Below are 22,119 nucleotides of genomic sequence, written 5' to 3'. Positions count from 1 at the left end.
TCGCGCGAGACTGGCGACTGCACGTGTGCTGGCGATTCTGCTTCCGTAGAGGCTGCTGGGGCTCGGGGCTGGGGGCGCGCACGGCGCGCGCCGCCGTGGAGGACGCGCTTATCCGGTCACGCGCGCGGCAACCCCGGCTCGTAGTGGAAACCGAAGGCACCCGGGGGAGAAACGTGTAGAACATGAAGAGGCAGGGGGCGTCCTCCGAGCGGAAACCAGCGTGGATAGCGTCGGGGAAGGCGGGTGCGGAAGGTGGTGGGGCCGGGGGCGGTCGGCCGGCTTGGGGCCTGGCCTGTCACCATTTCTCCCGGAGACGTTTCCCCAGTCCCTGGCGCGGCGTGTCCTAGCCTTACGGCTTTAAGGGTGTGGAAACGTGAGCTGGTGCTGGAGCCGCCCATATGGGTTCGAATCCCGGCGCCAGCACGCTCCGTCGTGCGACAGTAATGCGAGTTGGTTAGCTCGTCCCAGCCGTTCGTCACCCAGTTCCCCCTCACCATCGCCGTGAGAGCCCATGGAGAGCGGACCAGGCCTCATCTGTGGTGGCCGCTCAGCAGCTTGTAGCTGCCACAGCGGCCGTGCCGTTTGTTCCCAGAGTCACTGCTGCCAGGTGGCAGTGGCCCCAAATCCCTAGTTCTCCCTCCGCTCCAGGGCTGGCTAACCGAGCGGGCTCTGCAGGATTTTCCAGGTGTCTTCTCCTCCTACTCCGTGAATTCTTGGTTCTATCTCCATTTTTTTTTTTTTGTTTGTTTGTTTCAGGATTCCCTTATCCTAAAAATTATAGAGCTCCTTGGAGGTTTCTAATATGGGTTATAGCTGTCGACTTCGATCATACTGGAAATTAAAACATTTTAAAAACGACAGACTAATTAGAAAATAACTATAATAAACCCGTTACATGGAAACGTAACTTTTATGAAAATTAAATATTCTTAAAGTATAGAAAGTGACTATGTTACAGATTTTTCAAAACTCTTTTACAAATATTAACTCAACTTCATGGAAGACAATTGGATTCTCATACCTATTTTTGCATTCAATCTGATGTGTCAAGTATCCCCCCTGAAAACTTCACTTGTAAGAGTGAGCGAAAAAGGCAACTAAAGTCTTATTATAAAAAATGATTTTAACTCCACAAATTAAAAGAATTTCAGAGGTCCTGAACTACCTCATTTTGAGCACTACTGCTTCAAACAAGTATCTTTTCCTTTGATCTGTACAAATAACTGTTGCTTAGTACACCTCCCTTACTCTACCTGCTGTCATAGCCTTTTGTGTGCATCTCCACCCTTCCTGGCAGGGTCATTTCTGGTGTGAGGCTAATGGTAATACTGCAGCATTGTCCAGTTCCATCTGTGTGACAATGATGTGGTAGCCATTAGGAGACTTAGGGAGTTAAAGCAATGTTGTTGATTAAGAGAATAGATTAACACTTAACTCTTTCACAGTTAGGGACTCATAATCTTTTAAATAAATGATACAATTGAAATGTGATGTTAGCTGATGATAGATTTTTGTTTTGTTTGCTTTTCAAAGTAAAATCGTTTTATTTTTTATTATAAAAACATTGGGTAGAAAAATTTAAGCATCATGGAAAAGTAAAAAGAATTTCAAATCTCACCACCCAGTGGTAACCATTACCAGTATGTAATGAACATTATTCCAGACATCTTTGTATAAAGTATGCATTCAATATTTTAATTAAAAAATAAATTATATGCTTAACCTACAGGAAAAACTCAAAACTCTGTTTATATCATATTTTTAGTATCAATATATGACTTTCTATGAATATGTTAGTTATTTTAATAAATATTTGAGGGATTGTTGTGTAGCATATATTTGCTGTCAGTGATGATAAAGATTTCTTACATAAAAACCTTAGGAACTTTAGGTCAGCTAAGAGTGATCAGATACTTATCTGCATAAAGAAGTGGTAGAATATAATTGTAATTAGTCTTTTAAAGAGGAATGTGGGCTGGGGATGTGGCTCAAGCGGTAGCGCGCTCGCCTGGCATGCATACGGCCTGGGTTCGATCCTCAGCACCACATACCAACAAAGATGTTGTGTCCGCCGAGAACAAAAAAATAAATAAATATTAAAAATTCTCTCTCTCTCTCTCTCTCTCTCTCTCTCTCTCTCTCTTAAAAAAAAAAAAAAAGAGGAATGTAGGTGTATGCCTGTAATCCTAGCAACTCTAGAGTCTGAGGTAGGACGAACCCAAGTTCAAGGCTAGCCTCAGCACCTCAGAAAGACTATCTCAAAAAAAAAAAAAAAAAAAAGGAGTAGGGATGTAGTTCAGTGGTAAAGCACCCCTGGGTTTAAACCCTAGTACCAAAAATAGATAAATAAGAAGAATGTGTAACACACAAAGTTATGTGAGTTAAAAGATGTATTTCCTTACTTTGGGAGAGAGAAAAAAGTCATGGAAATGTGACAAATATGATAAATGCCTTGGAAACTTGTGTCATTTAAAGATGAAGCTAAAAGGATTTTGTAGGCTAAGGAGATGGCATAAGCAATACCAAGGGTCGAGATTGGAGGGGACTGCAGGCATAAAGAGGAAATAATGTGTAGTTTATTTGTGGTGGTGAATATTTTTTGAATGCCCTTTTATGTAAATTGTTTCCCGATATTCACTACTGTGAGGTAGGTACTAAAGCCTACCCTGTTTTATGGGAAACTTGGTTAACTTGTCAGGGATCACACAATAAATAAATAATGGGATCAGGATTTGAAGTCCATTCCCACTTTTAAACATATTTTCCTTATAAAGATGTTTAAACATTTTATAGACAATGAGAGCATTGCATTGTAAGAATCTGAGCTGGGGTATAATGATGAAATCTGTCTTAGGAAGTTAATTTAGATTCAGCATATATTTTCCTTAGTATGATTTTTAATGCATATGACTCTGAATGTATTTCACAGTCTAGAGATATCAATTTAATAATAAACATGGAATTTTACTGTATTCATAGGCCCTATTGTACTTATCTATTTCCCTACCATTGTCAGAAAAATAAAATACTTTAAAAAATATTAAAAGTTTTGGGCTGGGGTTGTGGCTCAGTGGTAGAACACTGACTGGCCTTGCATGTGTGAGGGACTGGGTTTGCTCCTTGGCACCACATAAAATAAATAAAATCAAAGAAAGCTTTAAAAAATAAATAAAATCTTTGTGGGGGATTGGTCCACATGGACAGTATCCTCACGAATTTCTGTTCTCCATGAATTTTAGGAGCAACAAATGGATTTCTCATGGAAGTGTGTGTTGATTCAGTAGAGTCAGCTGTGAATGCAGAAAGAGGAGGTAAGAAAAATTAGAATATGAATAACAGTTGGCAACCCTTTTAAGAGTCTGAAAATAAATCCTGTAAACTGATCTCAGAAGCCCTTGTGATCTCCAAGGGCTGATAATCCTCTTGAAAACAACAAACTAGAAAACCTACTAGAAAATTATAATCTAGTTTCCCTCCTTTTCAAGCAGGTCACATTTTGAGACAGATGTCCACAGTAATGCTTATTCATTGATATTTTATTGAACTTATCTAAAACTTCTAACTTTTGGTTTAAAGATGCTTTCACAAGGGTCTGGGGAGTAGCTCAATGGTAGATCATTTGCTTAGCATATATGAGGCCCTGGGTTCAAACCTAACACTGGGGGGAAAAAATTAAGATGGTTTGAGAAACATTATTTATTTGTATCCAAAGTTTCTTTTGTACTCTGAACTTGTTTAAATAGGAAGCACAGACATTTCCATTATCTCAGAATCAGAACAATTTTTAAATTTTTTATTATGGAAAAATTTCAAACACACATTACAAGAATAGAGTAGAATAATGAATCCTGTGTATCCATTACTTCAATCATTTTTAACACATGGCCACTCTTTCAATATATCGGGGATCAGCAAACTTTTTTGGTGAAGAGCCACATAGTACATATTTTCAGCTTTGCTGGCCACATTGGTCTTTATCACTTACTCTTTAAAAAAAAAAAAATCCTTTGTGGGGGGTGGGAGTTTGTGGCTTAGTGATAGAGTGCTTGCCTAGCACTGGTGAGGCCCTGAGTTTGATCCTCAGCACCACATAAAAACAAATAAAGGTTAATTTTAAAAAATAATGATAATTCTTTGAAAATGTAAAAACTTCTTGGCTTGGCAATAAAAAGCAATAAATTACTGATACATGCTATAACAGATGAATCTTGAAACATTTTGAGTGAAAGAAACCAATCACAAAATACCACATTGTACAATTTCCAATCATATGAAATGTCCAGAATAGGCAATTTATGGAGACAGATAATAGATGAATGATTGCCTAGTGCTGAAAGGCATGGGGAGAAGGTGAGATGACTGTTAAAGGGTGGGGGTTATTTAGGAGGATGTTGAAAGTGTCTTAAAATTCATTGTGATGGTTGCAAAACTCTGCATTGTATACCTTAGGGGTGTGGATTATATGGCATGTAGATTACATGTTAATAAAGGTATTATTTTTTAAAACCCATAAAACATTCTTTGCTCTTATGGCTAAGAATAACAAAAATAAGCTATTGGCCTTTGGCCTGCAAGTCATCGTTTGTTGACCCTTGATCTGTATACCTGCTGAACTTCTCCCAACCACAGATTATTTTGAAGAAAACCCTATATATCATGTAATTTCATCCTTGAATATTTAAGAATATATCTCTAGAAGATAAGGACTCTTTGAGGGGGGAGGTGGAGACTGGTGATAAACCCAGGAAGTCTTTACTACTGAGCAATATCCCCTTCTAACTTTTTTATTTTTATTTTTTTGAGACAGGGTCTTGCTAAGTTGCTGAAGGTCTCACAAAGTTGCTAAGGCTGACTTTAAACTTGCTATCCTCCTGCCTTAGCCTCCTGAGAAGTACTCTTTTTGTTTTTGTTTCAGTTCTTTATTATAGTTTTCACCGTACCCAGCATAACTTTTTTTTTTTTTTAATTATCTTCACATGACATTACAATGATCTTGGCAGTTCATACATTTGAATCATTGGGGTAGCATAACTGTTTTTTAAAGCTTAGAATAATAGATTGTTTTGGAAAAGATTATGGTATTATCAACAAAAAGCCAACATTTTACTATGGTCTGGTAATATCTTTATTCTAAGTCATTTCCCTGGGCATGGCAACTCTAAAATTTAAAATTTTAAGAGAACTAGCTTGAAAAACTCTTAAATTTTACCATCATAACACAGCTGGGTTGCACAATACAGTTGAAATTAAAAATAGAGTTTTAGTCTATAATTTGATTCCTCGTAGACAGTTTCTAACACTCTTCTATATTTGGGAATAAATGTTGTAAACAGTTTGCTATTTAATAAGAGCTTTAAGAAAACTTTGTTGAGCAATGCTTTTTTATCACAGGTGCTGGTCGGATTGAATTATGTTCTGGTTTATTGGAGGGCGGAACCACACCCAGCATGGGTAAGTGTCTTGTTTTTCACCAAACTTCTTGTAGGAGGCTTTTTAAAAAAATGTTTTTATTAGTGCATTATAGTTATGTATAATAGTGGAGTTCATTTCGACATTCATAAGCACATATGCATAGTTTGCTCCATTTCAGTGTCCAGGACTTCCATCTTCCCTCTCCTCCTCCCACCTTCTGATTCCCTTCCTCTACTTTCTTGGTCTTCCTTCCTTTTTTTGGTACTGGGGATTGAACTCAGGGTCAGTTAACCACTGCCATATCTCCAGATCTTTTTAATTTTTTATTTTGAGACAGGGTCTTGCTAAGTTCCTTAGGGTCTTACTAAGTTGTAGAGGCTGGCCTCAAACTTGCAGTATTCCTGCCTCAGCCTCCCAAATCATTGGGATTACAGGCATGCACCATCACACCTGGCTGTTAGTTTTCCTTCTATTCATTTATTTTTAATTGGTAAATTATAGTTATGAATGAAATTGGAATGCATTGTGATATACTCATTTGTGCATATAGAGTAATTTGGTCAACTTCATAACCCAATTCTTTCACACAGGAATTTCTGTGTGAAAGAATAAATAGAGGCAATAGAATAAATAGAGGCAACTATTTATCAGTTTTACTGGGGTCTTTTACTAATGTCATGTTACTATGTTGTGAATATTGTACTAGTTAGAAATGTTTATGATTGTAAATAACACTATCAAAGATTTGATCAGGGGCTGGAGTTGGAGCTCAGTGGTAGAGCACTTGCTTAGCACATGTGAGGCACTGAGTTCAATCCTCAGCATCACATGAAAATAAATAAAGATATTGTGTCCATCTACAACTAAAACAAACAAAAAAAGATTTGATTAAAAAATTTTTTCTCAAACATCAGAAAGTTGGAAGGTTGGTAGTTGCTATTAATACAGATTCAGCTATTCTGCAGTAGCATCAAAGATCAGACTTTTTGGGGCTGGGGATGTGGCTCAAGCGGTAGTGCACTCACTTGGCATGCGTGCGGCCCGGGTACGATCCTCAGCACCACATACAAACAAAGATATTGTGTCCGCTGAAAACTAAAAAAAAAAAAAAAAAAAATTCTCTCTCTCTCTCTCTCTCTCTCTCTCTCTCTCTCTCTCTCTAAAAAAAAAAAAGTCAGACTTTAAAAAATCTTTCTATATTGGCACTCTGAATATATTGACTTTTGTCTTTGTTTCTTCCTTCCTGTCTTTTGTCCTGTTGTTTTCATACATTTTACTTACATTTATCAAAAACCTCATGCTGTATTTTTTTGTTTGAAAAAATTATCTTTTAAAGATATAAAAGTAATAAAGCAATCCTCCTGCATCTGACTCCTGAGTTATTGGGAATACAAAGAATTCTTTCTTGTTTGTTTATTTATTCTTTGTACTAGTGATTGAAGCCAGGGACACTTTATTTCTGAGCTACATCCATAGCCCTTTTTATTTTTCATTTTGAGACAGGGTCTCAGTGCAGAGGCTGCCTTGAACTTAAGATCCTCCTGCCTTAGACTCTCAAATCACTGAGATTATAGGCAAGCGCCACTGCACACAGCTTTACTTTATTTTTGAAAGATATTTTTGCTGGGTGTAGAATTCTAGGTTGACAGGGTCTTTCTTTCTTTCTGTTCTTTGAAGATTTTTTTTTCTTTGTCTTCTTGCTTGTGTTATTTCTTTTCTTTTCTTTTTGGTACTGGAAATAGAACTCAGGGGCACTTAACCACTGATCCACATCCCCAGCCCCATTTTTGTATTTTTTATTTAGAGATAAGGTCTCACTGAGTTGTTAAGTGCCTTGACTTTGCTGAAGCTGGCTTTGAACTCGAAATTCTCCTGTCTCAGCCTCCATGCCATTGGGATTATAGGCGTACACGACCAGGTCCGGCTGCTTGTGTTGTTTCTGATAAGAAATCTATATCCATATCTTCATTTTTCTCTATATAATGTATCTCTTAAATTGCTTTTAAAATGTTTTCTTTATTCCTAGTTTTGAACAGTTTGATTATGATGTACTAGATTGTATTTTTTTCATGTTTCTTGGACCTGTACATTTGTACTTTTAATCTTCCACTTCCCTCCTTCATAGACTTCAGTTATACTTATGTAAGTATGTACTTTGAAGTTGTCCCATAACTCTCTGATGTATATATCCTTTTATATATATATATATATCTCCTTTCTGTATTTCATTTTACACAGTTCCTATAGTTTTGTTTTTAAGTTTACTTATCTTTTGCAATATTTAATCTGCTGTTAATCTTGCCTAGTATATTGTTCATCTCATGCACTGTAGTTTTTTCATCTAGAAATTAAATATTCTAGGCTCCACCTAGGCTCCTCCTCCCTGAGCTGAGGCCTTGAAACTGAGGCATTAAACTGGGTCAATCATAGAGCTCACCTTACTTGTTTTCTTTCAGGAATCATCATCTTTTGTTGTTTGATGTCTAGTGTCTTACAAACTGTTGTTTTAAATATTTTGTCCGTTTTTTATTATTAAAGGAAGAAGGATAAATCTAGTCTGTTTTTGAACATATGGAATAGAGTTATAAGACCTGTAATAAGGCTACAAATTTTAACATCTATATCAGATTGGTTTCATTTGATTAATTTAACTCTTAGTGATCTGTCTTATTTTCTTGCCTGGTCATTTTTTATTGCATGAAATATGTTATGAATTTTACTTTGTTATTGGGAATTTGTATGTTCCTATAAATATTTTTGAACAGATAGTTTATTTGGAAACAGTTTTGAACTTCTAGGTCTTGTTAAGGTCTGTTAGACAATTCTAGAGCAGTGATCACTCTAAGAGTTTATTATGGCCCACTGTACTACTGAGGCAAGACCTTTCTATATACTCAGTCAACTCTTCCTTTTCTTTCAGAAATAATACACAGAACAGATGTACTTGACCAATACTATTTTATTGACTACCTAGAGCTTTTTTTCTTCTCTGTCTCTGTCTCTCTGTATAGGGAGTTGAACCCAGAGGCGCTTTACCACAGAGCTATATTCCTTTTAACTTTTTAAGACCGAATCTCACCAAGTGGCTTAGGACCTCACTAAATTGATGAGGCTGACCTCAGACATGGAATCTTTCTGCCTCAGCCTTCTGAGTTGCTAGGATTAACAGGCATGCACTACAGTGCCTGGCTCTACCTAGAGCTTTTAAGCTCATGTTTAAATTTTAGTCTGCTTTCTGTTTTTATAGGTGTCCTTCAAGTAGTGAAACAGAGTGTCCAGATCCCAGTTTTTGTGATGATTCGGCCACGAGGAGGTGATTTTTTATATTCAGATCGTGAAATTGAGGTGATGAAGGCTGACATTCGACTTGCCAAGCTTTATGGTGCTGATGGTTTGGTATTTGGGGCATTGACTGAAGATGGACACATTGACAAAGAGTTGTGCATGTCCCTTGTAGGTAAGAATTTGTATAATGAGAGGAATAAATCTCTACTGATGGTTGTATTTATGTTCCTGATACAGAAAAATATCACAAAACTTTTCAGTCATACTTGCAGGCACCCACCTAATTTAACAGTACTTATTTAAATGTTTATGGTGGAGATAGTGGAGAGTATCTGTGACAAAACCCAGCTAATTTTCCTCAGTTGCTGTAGGTCTGGTTCTGGTCTTGTTCTCATTAGGTTTAAGTGATATTTACTGTTAGTTTCTTAACCACCGCACCAAAACCTTCAGAAGTTATTGCATTCAATGAGGATAGAGAGAGTTGGAAAGAATAGAAGCAAACTACTATGCTGCTTGGCCAACATTATTTCTTGAAGAATCTTTAGAGGGGCAAATAATAGATATAATGCTGTCCTTATAGTTGCCAAACATGCAGTTTTATTTGATGCCTTTGAGTTGTAGATGATTATATTTTACATAAAACAAGAATTTATTAGAAAATTAGGATTTTTAATTTGAAGGCTACCATCTTATTATCATTGAGTTCACTATCTCTTACTTCTTAGGAATGTTGACCTTTTCTATTCATCTTGTTATGTGACTTTCTTTTTATAGCTATTTGCCGTCCTCTGCCAGTTACTTTCCACCGAGGTGAGTAGTTTCCATTTTATAAGCTCTGTTGAATAGTGTCAGTTTTCTAACTTCACTAGAAGCTACAACCTTTTTATGGATCACAGTTCTACAGTGTTACTCAGATCTTAGAATGAAAAGTTGTAAATTTATAGATATACAATGTCTACATAATTTCAAGGCCCAATTATAAAAATTATTAAAAGTAGGTATGTAGCTCAGTGGTAGAGCACTTGCCTAGCATTTGTGAGGCACTGGGTTCGATTCTCAGCACCACATATAAATACATAAAGGTCTATTGACAACTAAAAAAACAAAGTAGGTGGTTGTAGAATATAATAGAGACGAGGGAGATACTAATTATTACCTACAAGGGCATGTATCCATCTGGGTAACAATTCTGAGATTCATTTTAATTAGATTATCTTAGGTTATGTGCAGTCCTAAAAAGAATAAATCATTGTTAGCCGGTGAAATAAAATGTACTGTCTGGCATAAACCAGAAAAAATGAAGCTATGGGTGAGGTCAACTTTCTAGAGAATTCATGTGGGGAAAGAGGGAGAATATATGAAGAAGAATTAGATACTTTTTGGAAAGAGGAAAGAAGAAATAGGTGCTAAATGGTCAACAAACAGATGTCCAGTAAGATATATGAAATTACTTTTCATGTTAAATATCTTGTCTGCATCATTTTAAAAAATGTTTTCTATTTAAAATTCAGGTGATTATAATTCCAGTGTACTTTGGCTAAATGTTGGTGAAATGGAGATATAAGGGTCACTTTTACCTTAGAGGGCACTGCCCTTGCACATGAAAAAAAAGCCTTTAATCAAAGGAAAAAAAACTGTAATTTTATATTTTTACCTGATATATTTGAGAAGTTTTTCAGTGCTTTTTTTCCTTTTAAGTAAATGTTCAGAGATTAGGCTTAAAGTGAATATCAGGATCTGTATCCATTTATAGAAATTAAGTATAAAGTGTATTTGTTATTCTTGTTTGTTTTTGAAATGTATAACACTATGAGAAAACTGTTTTCTTTGACTTGATGTTATAGCAATTCTTTTTCTAAACTAGCAATAACTTAAAGATGTTAGGGTGTTTAAAAATCTTCACCTTGAGGCTAACACACATAATAAAAAGTTATTAATACATGAAAAGCATTTTAAATTAGTGGACATTCATCTGAAAAAATATATATTTAAAATTTTGACATGCCAAATAATTTAGAAAGTAAACTAGTCACATATATTTTTCTGCTCTTAAACTAAGACAGTGACTTTTTCTTTTATCCAGTAATATTTTCAAAAATTTATGTAAATTTTACATTTTCCTCTATTCCACATTCTTTCTCACTCATTCTACATTTTTTCATTCATTTATTTAATAAGACTATGAGAGTATAATCATAGGTGAGAAAGTGCTGCCACCAAAAGAAGAAAATCTTTCTAGTTAGATTTTGCTGAAGTAGCTTTTCTGTTTTGAGGTTTCTAGGTCATTTTCCTCTCAGAGGGTTCTGAGGAGAGAGGTTTCTTAGAAAGCAGAATGGAACTGGGCAGGCAAGATGACACAAACTTATAATTCCAGCAAGTGGGGAAGCTGAGTCAGGAGGATCACAAGTTTGAGGCCAGCCTCAGCAACTTAGTGAGGCCCTAAGCAACTTAGCTAGACCCGGTTTCAAAATAAAACATAAAAATGGCTGGGGATATGACTTAGTAGTTAAGTGCCTCTAGATTCAATCTCTAGTACTTAAAAAGAGAGAGAGAGAGAGAAGAAAGAAAGAGAGAGAGAGAGAGAGAGAGAGAGAGAGAGAGAGAGAGAGAGAGAGAAAGAGAAATTGAAACTTCATATAATCTATTGAAAGCAACTGTCCTTATTTGGTCACTTATCTATTGCACTTAACAATTTTACATATCTGAATATCTGAATGCTTACCTGTGCAAATTCATTTAATAACTTTCTTAAATAAAATCTTAAGTAAATTTGTTAAGGAAAAAGTTTATAATTATTGAAAATTGAAACTTTTCACTTTTGCATTTAAGTAAATATACCTATTAAAATGTATCCTAGTAAAATGGTCATGCAGTATATACTGCCTGTATGTTGGTAAATTGGCTCTTTGGGAAAAAAAGCTCCAATTTGCATTTTCTGATTTCTGTGGTTTGAGTACTTGAGTAATTTCAAGATGCCAGTGGACTAACGATCTGATATGCAAAATTCCTGATTATTTGACAGTTGGCTCTTTAAAGCCTGAATTAGTTAGGTCCAGCATACCACCATATTTGTACTGTGTTTTAAATAACACTGCATTTGAAAATATGTGTTTAAAATTCAAATTAATTTTATTTCTTTCAGCCTTTGACATGGTTCATGATCCAATGGCAGCTCTAGAGACTCTCTTATCCTTGGGATTTGAACGAGTACTGACCAGTGGATGTGACAGTTCAGCATTAGAAGGGTTACCTCTAATAAAGCGACTCATAGATCAGGTACAGACGATTTCTTTTCTTTCTTCCTAAGACCATTGTGGTTACTTCTAACATTCTGTCAGGATGTGAAATTAAATATTACCGACTTTATGATTACTGTATAGGAAAAAGCAAACAGACAGTGATATATTTATGTGATTCGTACTGCTTTCACAAGTGGACTTAATAACCAAATTTCTTCAGATCAAATTGTAGACAGTGTCTACAAATCTGATTTAACTTGGATAACCATAGCAAAGTTTATCTTTTCTGTGCCATCAGCATTGTCTAGTTTTAAGCCACATCTTTTCATTGCCAGCCCATATACCAGAGGATCCCATAAATTTATGAAATAATTATTATCTGTAGTAAATTTTAAAACTAAAATTATGTTCTTCTTTCACTTTTCTCCATCTATCAGTATAGGAAGAAATATATTTTTCTCTTGCCCCAGTTTTCCTGACGAACTGTCTTCATTTTTAGAGTAGTCAGATATGCTTTTGTAATTGAAGTATGTCTCTGTTTTTCTGACATCATTCCAGAGGCATTCTAATACCTAATGAATGTCGACTTTGAGATGAGAGAATTCTATATTTGAGACTCAGGTTTGACACTTGTTTGCTGCATGACATTGAATAGATTACTAGCCTAAAATCCTCATTTCTTTATGTGTGAAATTGAAAAAATTTAATTTTTTTGTATCAGGGGTTGAACCCAGGGGTGCTTAACCACTGAACAACATGCCCAGCCCTTTTTATTTTTATTTTGAAATAAGGTCTTGCTAGTTGCTTAGGGCCTCACTAAGTTGCTGAGGCTGGCTTTGAACTCGTAATCCTCCTGCCTCAGCCTCCCAAGCCACTGGGATTACAGGCATGCAGTTTACATGTTAGTTTCCATTATTATTACTAGTTTTATTAATAATATTATTTAGCATTTCTGTGTAGATATCTGATTATTTTTACTTATCTATAGCCATAAAAATAACTTTAAGCAATTTCATCTATGGATTTGGTGTGATTCTGCTACTCTGGAACATACTGATTTTACAGATATTTATTTATTAAGTATATATTAGATGCAGGTTATTTGTACTTTGGTGGTGATCACGAGGTAGGGGTGTGTGTGTGTGTGTGTATGTGTGTGTGTGTGTGTGTTAGTCACTGCTCTTACAATCTAGTGATCATAGGTACTTTTTAATAGAGACCTATAACAAAAGGTGTTATGTGAGCACATTGGAGAAAGTCAATTAACTCCAGATTTTTTGCAGCAGGGAGGTTGGCAGTGATTAGGGGAAACTTCCCAGAAGAAAAGGTAGCCAAACTGCAATGTCTTACTCATTTTAAAGTAGGACATTTTAAAGTAGGCAGAGTGGAGGAATTGTTTCATGCAGGAAAAATTATATATGCAAAGTCCTGGAAACAAAAGCAAGCATAACTCAAGATGCTGAAAAGTGACCGAATCGTTGAAGATGAAGAGAAGAATGATATCCAAAGTTCTGAAAACCTTATTATATTTAATCCTTGGTGCATTGGGGAAGGGTGAAGCATTTTAAAATAGTTTTAAAAGGTTACTAAGAATAGAGAATAATATATAATTGTCATGATCCTATATTACATTTCAAAGTGTGTGTGTGTGTGTGTGTGTGTGTGTGTGTGTGTGTGTATGTGTGTGAGATGTTAATCATTGGTTGGTAGGGAGCTGGGTTAGATATTTCATATTACTACCTTTCCTTCTTGAAGTTACTACCTTGCAGTATAATATACTGGTTAAGCCATAGGATTTAAGATTAGAATCCTGGTTTACAGGTTTACCTCCTGGTTTTGTCACTTATTAACAATGATATGAGTCAAATTAACTAACCATCCTAAACATTTGTTTCCTCATCTGCAAAATTAGGATGTATTATAATAGCAACCATCTCCCAGAATAGTTATGAGAGATTGCTTCAGATAATAACATAATGTCTGACCCTTAGTAAGTATGTTACATTGTTAAATCATAGTGATAGCCTTAGGCATATAATCTTTTATGGAAGGCAAAAAAAAAAGTGAAAGAATTTATATCTTTAAAATATCATTTGTCATTATTTTGGAAAGTCTTCATTTGGAAAAACAGGTAAATGTGACTTTTTCCCTCTTCAAATTATTTTTGCTTTCTAAAGAGTAAATGTTTTATGAATGATTTGCTTTTAGCACATTTGAGAGTATGAAACATCTTTTTTCCACTTGATTTTTTCTAACAGTTATTAAATTCTGTGCAATAGCCCCTTCTGTTTACTCTCTATTTTATTAGTTTGCTTTATTTTTCCCTTATTGTACTTACTGCTACCTGAAACTTTAGTACATAAATGTATTTATCTGTTTTCCATCTTCCTTAAATGTGCAAGATGAAAGTAGAAACTTTATTCCATATCAGGAAGGCAAAAATTCTTGTACTCTTTTGTGTTTAGTTCCCAGGGGCTTGCAAGTTAAACTGATTAAATACAGATTAGCAGGAGAAATAATGAATCTGGATTGCATACCTAAGTGTATATATTCTTATGTGTATGTGGAAGTTATCAAAGAAATATAACTCAATGTGATGGTTAGAATTTGGAGGTTATATTATAAACCATCTTAATAGGTGAAAAAGGAGGAAGAGAAGATTCTTATGGTGGAAAAAGTGACTATATGGCAGGACAAATAGGCCCTTAGGAGAAAATATGGGAGATATGATTGTTTTATAATAATTTCGGTCCTATTTTCCAGAATGGTCAGCAATTAAATTAATTCCTGTAGTCTCAGTTAAATGGACCTAGAGAATTTAGTTGATACAGGATTTAAGTGGATTTTCCCCCAGTAACTTAAAATTATGTTTTCTTTTCTAATAAAATCTTGTTTAAATTCAACTACTTTCATCCCATTGTATAAGGTTTTTTTTTTTTAAGTAAGGCTTTTCTTCAGGTGGTGTGATTATTCAGTATTTGTTTTGGAACCTCTTATTCTTTGTGTTCATAATAGTATGAGTTTATAAAGTAATACAATAAAATAATCTTTCTTGATAGAACTTATTATGCTGGACATCTTACTTTTCCAAGATTCTTCCCCCAAGAGAAGATCTATTGACAATTAGACATTAATAGTAATTTTTAAAAATAATATACTTGACAGCTTAAACCCAAAGGACTTAAAATCAGCATACAACAGTGATGCTGCCACATCAATGTTTATAGCAACTCAGTTCACAATAACAAAGGTATGGCACCAACTTGGGTGCCCTTCAACAGATGAATGGATAGGAAAAAAAAAGAGGTATATAGAAACAATGAAATATTACTCAGACATGAAGAAAAATGAAATTATACTACCAGTATGAATATACTTCATACCATGTTCAACCACAAGAATGGGATCAAATTGTAAGGGGTTGTATCTCCTGTATGTATAGTATGTCAAAGTACACTCAACTGTCATGTATATCTAAAAACAATAAATAAAAAATAAAAATAAATAAATCCCCCCCCCAAAAAAAATAATATACTTGACTCAAATCTTTCTCTTCTTACTGCCTTATTATCACAATTAAGAAAAAGATATAGCTGGGCATGGTGGCACACAACTGTGATCCCAGTGGCTCAAGAGGCTGAGGCAGGAGGATCACGAGTTCAAAGCCAGCTTCAGAAACAGGGAGACACAAAGCAACTGAGAGTGAGACCCTGTCTCTAAATAAAATACAAAATAGGGCTGGGAATGTGTCGTAGTGGTTGAGTGCCCCTGAGTTCAATTCCCAGTACCCCCTCCAAAAAAAGAGAAAGATATTACAATTTACTTATTTATTTTTTTCTTTTTTTCAGGCAAAAGGCAGGATTGTGGTAATGCCAGGTATTTATTTATCTCTTTGTCTACTAGTCTAACACCAAACTATAGTGGAGGAAAAGCAAAAAGGGCACGAAAATCTGAAAGTATGTTCAGAGAGAAGAATAAATAGTTTGATTAAAATGTTCAAGATTAGGAGATATGTGCTAGAATAAAACTTTAGGGGAAGGAGAACACTCTAATAGGGATGACCTCATTGAGGAGCAAATAAGGAAATAGATTAGGACTGGTTTCTCCCATGTTTGCTTCCCTATAGTATATAGAATTTTATGAATGTGTATGTTCATCCCTGGTGAAGTATACCAGGTTGGACTAATACTACTTCCTCAATTCCTGAAAAGTCTCTGATCATCAAAATATTTTGTTTTAAACAAAATAATTGGAGCATCTCTCCTGAAGATAACCATAAAATCAATTAAGTGCATAATGACTCATTAGAAATGAACAGATGAGGCAATTTTGAAAGAATTAGAATAAGCAACCCCAAATCAGCATGAAACAAATATAAAGGCTCTTAATTTTTTCTTTTATTATTTTCTCAAAATAAAAGCAACAGAAAATAACATAATAAATAGTCACGGTCACTTCCTAGATTTTACTATTCTGCCACATTTGTCTCATCTTTTTTTCTTTTAATCCTGAACTAATCCCAACACCACCACCACTACCCTTAGTGCAGGAGCTCAAACCCAGGACCTGCCTTATTCTGGGCAAGAGTGCTACCACTGAACCATACCTCTTGTCCGCCGAGATATTTTAAAGACATCATGACATTTTTTTCTTTATGCATCTCTATAAAAGACCCATTTACTATAACCACAATTTCAGTATTACATAATATGTCTATCAAAATGAACACTAATTCTTTAATAACATTTAATACCCAGTCCATACTTGCCTTTCTCCAGTTTTCCCCAAAATGGTTTTTATAACTGATATGTGCAAACCAGGATCTGGTCAAGGAACAAGCATTACATTTGGTTGTTTTCTATAGTATCTTTTAATATAGAAGTTTTTCCTTTTCTTCTTATTTAAAAATATGACTTTGTTTGGGGCAGGATACTGGAATTGAACTCAGGGGGACTCAACCACTGAGCCACATCCCCAGCCCTATTTTTTTGTATTTTATTTAGAGACAGGGTCTCACAGAGTTGCTTAGTCATTGCTGAGGCTGGCTTTAAACTCATAATCATCCTGTCTCAGTCTCCCGAGCCACTGGGATTACAGGCATGCACTACCAGGCCCAGCTTAAAAAAAATGACTTTTAAAAAGTGGATACTTACCCTGTAGAGTGTTCTACTTTCTATATTTATTGAATTGTTTATTTTTGATACTGTAAACAATATCAAAGCTAATGCTTGCTCTTGTAGCTTCTAAATTCCCTATAAACTGGTAGTTAAATCATAAGACTTGATTAGATTCTGGTTAAATATTTGGGTAAGAATAATGGGTACTTCACAGTTGATCACATCAGAAAGCATTCAGTCTCTAGACTCTTACTAGCAGTAATGCCAAGACTGACCAGGGTTCAAAATGGTGATAACCAGATAAAGGGCAAGATTTAAAATAGGCCAGGTAAAGATATTAACAGTTAGTAGGAAGTTTTTCACTTGCAGTAAGTCCCTGAAACAAACAGATAGAAAGCATATATGATCTGTCAAATTGAGACCCTTTATAGACTAATCAGGGAATATTAAAGAAACTTACTGAGTCTGTCTGATGCTTTTCTGTTTAAGGCTAAATGTATTTAGCCTTGACAACTAATAACCAGATTTAGACAATTCTTTACACAAGTGCTTGATGAATATGTAATTATTAAGTTATCTGCTTTGTGTAAGGAATTATGTGGGATATAGAGTTAAATGAGCAACTATTCTAGAAATTGATAGTCTTAGGTACAGAAATATTTGTGACTAGATTAACAAACCTTACTAAGGAAGTATTAATTATGTCAGTTATAATTATACATGTATTGTTAGATGTGAAAATAGAATGAATATGAAGTAATCCTTCTATTTGGGGAGCCCACAGAATTTCATGTAAATAAGTACATGTAAAAATTTTTTACATTTCATGTAAAAAATTCTTAGATAAATCAATCCGAAAGCCTAATGAGTTTTCATCCTTGGGAAATATAAAGATAAGTAAGACATATATAATGAAACTTGCAACATATTTAGGGTCTGGTTTTCTCATTTATAAGGAAGGGAATATTGAACTAATTATTCTTTGAGGTATCTTTTAACTGTAAAGCTCTGTTAGCCTATGTGTTGGAGAATGTATTGAGTGTTGTGTTTCAGTTTTATTTGTTAGAGGGAAATAATTTGTCTTTTAATTCTTACAAGCGCATGAGGTAGGCAGTATTATCCTTCCTTGTGATTTTTTTTTTTTTTTTTTTTTGGTGGTACTGGGGATTGAACCCAGGGCCTTTTGCTTTTGAGGCAAGCACTTTACCAACTGAGCTATATCCCCAGCCCTGTATTATCCTTTTTTGTTGGTGAAAAAGTTGAGGCTAAGTGGATTTAAATAATTTATTTAAGATCACCCAACTCCAAATAGCTACAGAAGTGAAGCCAGTATTCCTTTACAACTGACTTCTTAGTCTGTGTTCTTGCTAATTCCTAGGGTTCAGCAATATGAATAGACCACTAACCAAAAACAAACAAAAAACAAAAAAGCCGAGTTAACAAGTTTGAAAGAGTATATAAATATAAAAACAGATTATTTCAGCAACTTGAATAGCTTGAGGTACAAAGTACAATGTCATTTTGAAATGTTTATTGAATACATTCGCTATATCAGAAGACATGAATATAAAGATGAATAAGCTAACTTCATATTTGCAATTATTGGTACCAATTCAGAATATGACTTTTATAAATAAATATTTTAAAGATTGTTTATCAAAACATGTAATCATAATAAAATGGAGTCAGATTCTTCTGTGAAATGAAACAGAAAGTTAATATTGTGATGAGTAAACTGTGTAAAACTTTGCCTTATTGACATTTCCCATGAAGTCACGGTATGTGCTTTCAGTCTTGGCCAGAGAGAAAATCTTACGGGTTCTCTCTTTAGACGCATCTCTCCGGTTGTGCTTTTGTATCTTTTTTCTCAAAGCTATCCTTACCTTTCATTTTAATTTGATTTTGTTTGAGGGAAGAGCAGGGCTGGAATGAATGATTTTTTCCTTGACCCAGAGCAGTCTTTTTAAACTTAATAATGTCTAGCTTTTTCATATAAACCAACCAATACATGTAATTTCATCACATAGGCTCTATCCCTAACAATTCTCCAGAGTCTAGTATACATCTTTCATTACTTTTTAATTTCATTCTAGCCTAGGGAAAGAGTAATTCTTGAATCAACGAGAAATTTCAGAATGGGATTTTCAAATAGAATAAGCAGTCATTGTTATTCTTTAAATTTTATGCAAGATTCTGTTCTCTTAATCTATTACTTGTTCTTTTCAATAGGAGGTGGCATAACAGACAGAAATCTACAAAGGATCCTTGAGGGTTCTGGTGCTACAGAATTCCACTGTTCTGCTCGGACTTCCAGAGACTCAGGAATGAGGTTTCGGTAAAAATGTTCTTGGACTCATACAAGAAGGGATGAGATTAATCTTCACTACCCAAATAGAAAAACGTTTGTTGATGCCATGATCAATGAATGAATGTCATGTTGTGATTAATACATAAGTACTGTCATCATTTTTGCAGTTTAAAAACATTTCTAAAATGGTTCCTGTTCTGTCTTAAATGAGCAGGATCTTTTGCACATATTAAACCTTTTTATAGTCTTTGATAGTCTTGCCAGTCATTGCCATTTAGTCATTCTTCCCTCCCCTTTGCTCTCTTCTTTCAGTTATTTTGAAATTATATTACCATTAAGAAATTGAAACTATTATGTGATTTTTTTAAATATATAGGATTCCTATAACTTACTAGGGGAATCTTTCTATTTATAATTTGGGAAAATGCATGTAAGAGAAGGAAGAAGCTTAAAACTTACATTTCCAGATATAAAATCAAGTATACTGTTTTTTAGATTCAGCTACTAGGTGTTTCAAGTAATTAATTAATGAAAATTATTATTACGGAATATGGTAGTTCAGAGTCCTTACCTTCCCATGTTTCTGAATCATGAAATAACCATAAAGTGAAGTGCCAGTTGGAGTACTGACTGAACAACTTATCTGTTCCATTATTATTTCTATTGCAGAAATTCCTCTGTTGCCATGGGAGCCTCACTTTCTAATTCAGAATATTCTCTAAAGGTAACAGATGTGACCAAAGTAAGGACTTTGAATGCTATTGCAAAGAATATCCTAGTTTAGCCAGACCTCTCCATGAGACATGGATATTGCAGTATGAAGAAAGAAGAATAATCTACGATTCTCTGAGACAAAGTTTTAACCTTCTTTGGCTAGGACAGTTAGTCAAGTTTCACATGGCCATGAAGTATGCTTCCAAGAAGAAAAAGAAATTGAAACAGATACAGTCACTTCCTTTGCTTAGTCTTTCCAGCCTTTGCCATCATTATGATTAAATCTGTTCTGTACTACATCTACAGAGAGGCTTAGTCTATCCTCAATGGAACTAGTTGATGAACTGAGAAAATTCATCTGCAAGATATGAATTCAGCGTGGCTTCAGGGTTAATTTGATAGTTGTAGTATTTTGCCTTTTCATTTATAAAATAAAAAAATTTCATTCTATTATGATATCAGTCTCTTATTCTTAAATTTAATACAATTTGTACCAAATGTGAAAGGGAAGATAGTGTTTCATTTTACTTTTTCTGTCATTCTCTCTTTTTATTTTGTGCTCACTGGAGATGTTGCCTTGGAGCAAGAAGATAAGGGTGCAAAGTGAAATGGACAGTATAAAAATTCCAAGACTTGGGAAATAGGTATAAAAGACACTGGGCTCAGTATTATATATACATACAAAAATATAGTTGGACTTCATTGTGTGATTCCCAGAGACAAAAGCAGGCCTTGTCATCTTTATTTTATTTATACAGATTAGTGAAGGTGATGTGAGTTGCTCAAGTTTAACAATGAATTAATGTTCCTTGTGAGGCATGAACATTAGGCTCCTAACTTTCCAAGATTTCGGCTTTTAAGCTGCTTCTGGTATGTGAATATGGTACAAAGAGCAATACTTCTAGGCAATACTCCTGGTATCGTATCCTAGCTCCTAGTTTAACCACGAGAAAGTTACTTAATTTTTGAACTTTGCCTCACTTTAAGATTTAGGATTAATAACTAAAATATATTTTCTCATTACATGACATGCTAAAGTTTGAGGCACACAGAAAGTACTTGTTAAATATTAATTATTTTTCTCCTAAAGTAGCTTTCTAGGAATAGACTTTGAGAGCTTAAAACCAGTTACCCAGTATTGAAACCAGCACTAACTTTGTGCCCTTAACTATGAATATAAAACAAGAAGCAGAATAAGGTAATCTCTATCTATATTTTTCATTTCTTTCTTTTTTTTCCCCCAATACTGGGGAATAAGCCAAGGGATGCTTTACCACCCCAGTCCTTTTTATTTTTTATTTAGAGTCTCACTAAGTTGCTGAAGTTGGCCTTAAATTCAAGATCCTCCTACTTCAACCTCTGAAGTTGCTAGAATTACAGGTATGCACTATCACGCCCTGCCCTACAATGATTTTTCTATAATTTATTTGTGTTTTAAAATATTTACTGGTGATTTCATATGTGTAAGTTTCTTCTCAACAATATTATTACTCTTTTGAAGATAGAGGCCAAAATACCAAAAATCTTCTTACTTTTTTGTATCCCCTATCACAACTACCACATTGTAATTAAATCTGTTCTGTACTACATCTACAGAGAGGCTTAGTCTGTCCTCAATGAAACTAGTTGATGAACTGAGAAATTGTGTATTCATAGTGACATTTACTTTGCCTAGTGGAAAAAGTACTGAATTGGAACTCAAGATCTAGGTTTTAATCCTGACTTTATCATTGACTTTAGTAACTGCTAGATTTCTTCTCTTTTCCCCTCTAAATCCATCTCTACTTTTGTCTCTTCTGTATCCTAGAACAGATCATACCCGTATGATCAGCATCCATGGCTCCTTTGACCTTCATATTTTGGTGGGGCTTGGTCAATAGTGAAAGGTTAATAAAATAGGTACTTGTCACTCCGTTTTTCTATATGCTTAACAGAATGTGCTGTCCCCAACTGCAAGCTGTTTGCTAATCTTGTTCCCAGAATGTGCTGTCCCCAACTGCCAAACTGCAAAATGTAACTTCCCTCCCTGCCCTCTCCAAGGAAA

The 22,119-nt window shown here is 34.9% G+C and overlaps 1 protein-coding gene and 1 non-coding gene across 4 annotated transcripts; one reads left to right on the top strand and one right to left on the bottom strand.

Annotated features, from left to right (window-relative positions):
- Positions 1 to 27: 27 nt before the first annotated feature.
- Positions 28 to 20,531, top strand: Cutc (cutC copper transporter). Of its 3 annotated transcripts, none has more exons than XM_013362833.4 (9): positions 28 to 243; positions 3,240 to 3,311; positions 5,392 to 5,451; positions 8,660 to 8,869; positions 9,472 to 9,507; positions 11,840 to 11,973; positions 15,785 to 15,812; positions 19,283 to 19,382; positions 20,031 to 20,531. In XM_013362833.4, exons 1-9 carry the CDS (start codon positions 183 to 185, stop codon positions 20,143 to 20,145), a joined length of 816 nt encoding a protein of 271 aa, XP_013218287.1. In that variant the 5' UTR covers positions 28 to 182; the 3' UTR covers positions 20,146 to 20,531. The 3 variants fall into 3 exon arrangements, with proteins under 3 accessions (XP_013218287.1, XP_005335289.1, XP_077884679.1); XM_005335232.3 differs by having other exon boundaries at positions 30 to 243; positions 19,283 to 19,388; XM_078028553.1 differs by having other exon boundaries at positions 32 to 239; positions 19,283 to 19,388.
- On the bottom strand, positions 18,206 to 18,278 carry Trnal-caa (transfer RNA leucine (anticodon CAA)). The gene has a single exon. It is a non-coding gene; the product is annotated as a tRNA-Leu (tRNA).
- Positions 20,532 to 22,119: the final 1,588 nt, after the last annotated feature.

This window comes from Ictidomys tridecemlineatus, chromosome 1 (genome assembly GCF_052094955.1).
Source record: "Ictidomys tridecemlineatus isolate mIctTri1 chromosome 1, mIctTri1.hap1, whole genome shotgun sequence".
NCBI classification, from domain to species: Eukaryota; Metazoa; Chordata; class Mammalia; order Rodentia; family Sciuridae; genus Ictidomys; species Ictidomys tridecemlineatus.
The sequence above is the reverse complement of the archived record's forward strand: the minus strand, read 5'-3'. Positions and strand labels throughout refer to the sequence as shown.

Bases quoted from the DNA above. Each gene is read 5' to 3' on its own strand.
- Cutc (XM_005335232.3), top strand. From the start codon at position 183: ATGAAGAGGCAGGGGGCGTCCTCCGAGCGGAAACCAGCGTGGATAGCG. The intron at 5,452-8,659 runs GTAAGTGTCTTG...CTGTTTTTATAG, and splicing joins CGGAACCACACCCAGCATGG to GTGTCCTTCAAGTAGTGAAA. The intron at 15,813-19,282 runs GTATTTATTTAT...TCTTTTCAATAG, and splicing joins CAGGATTGTGGTAATGCCAG to GAGGTGGCATAACAGACAGA.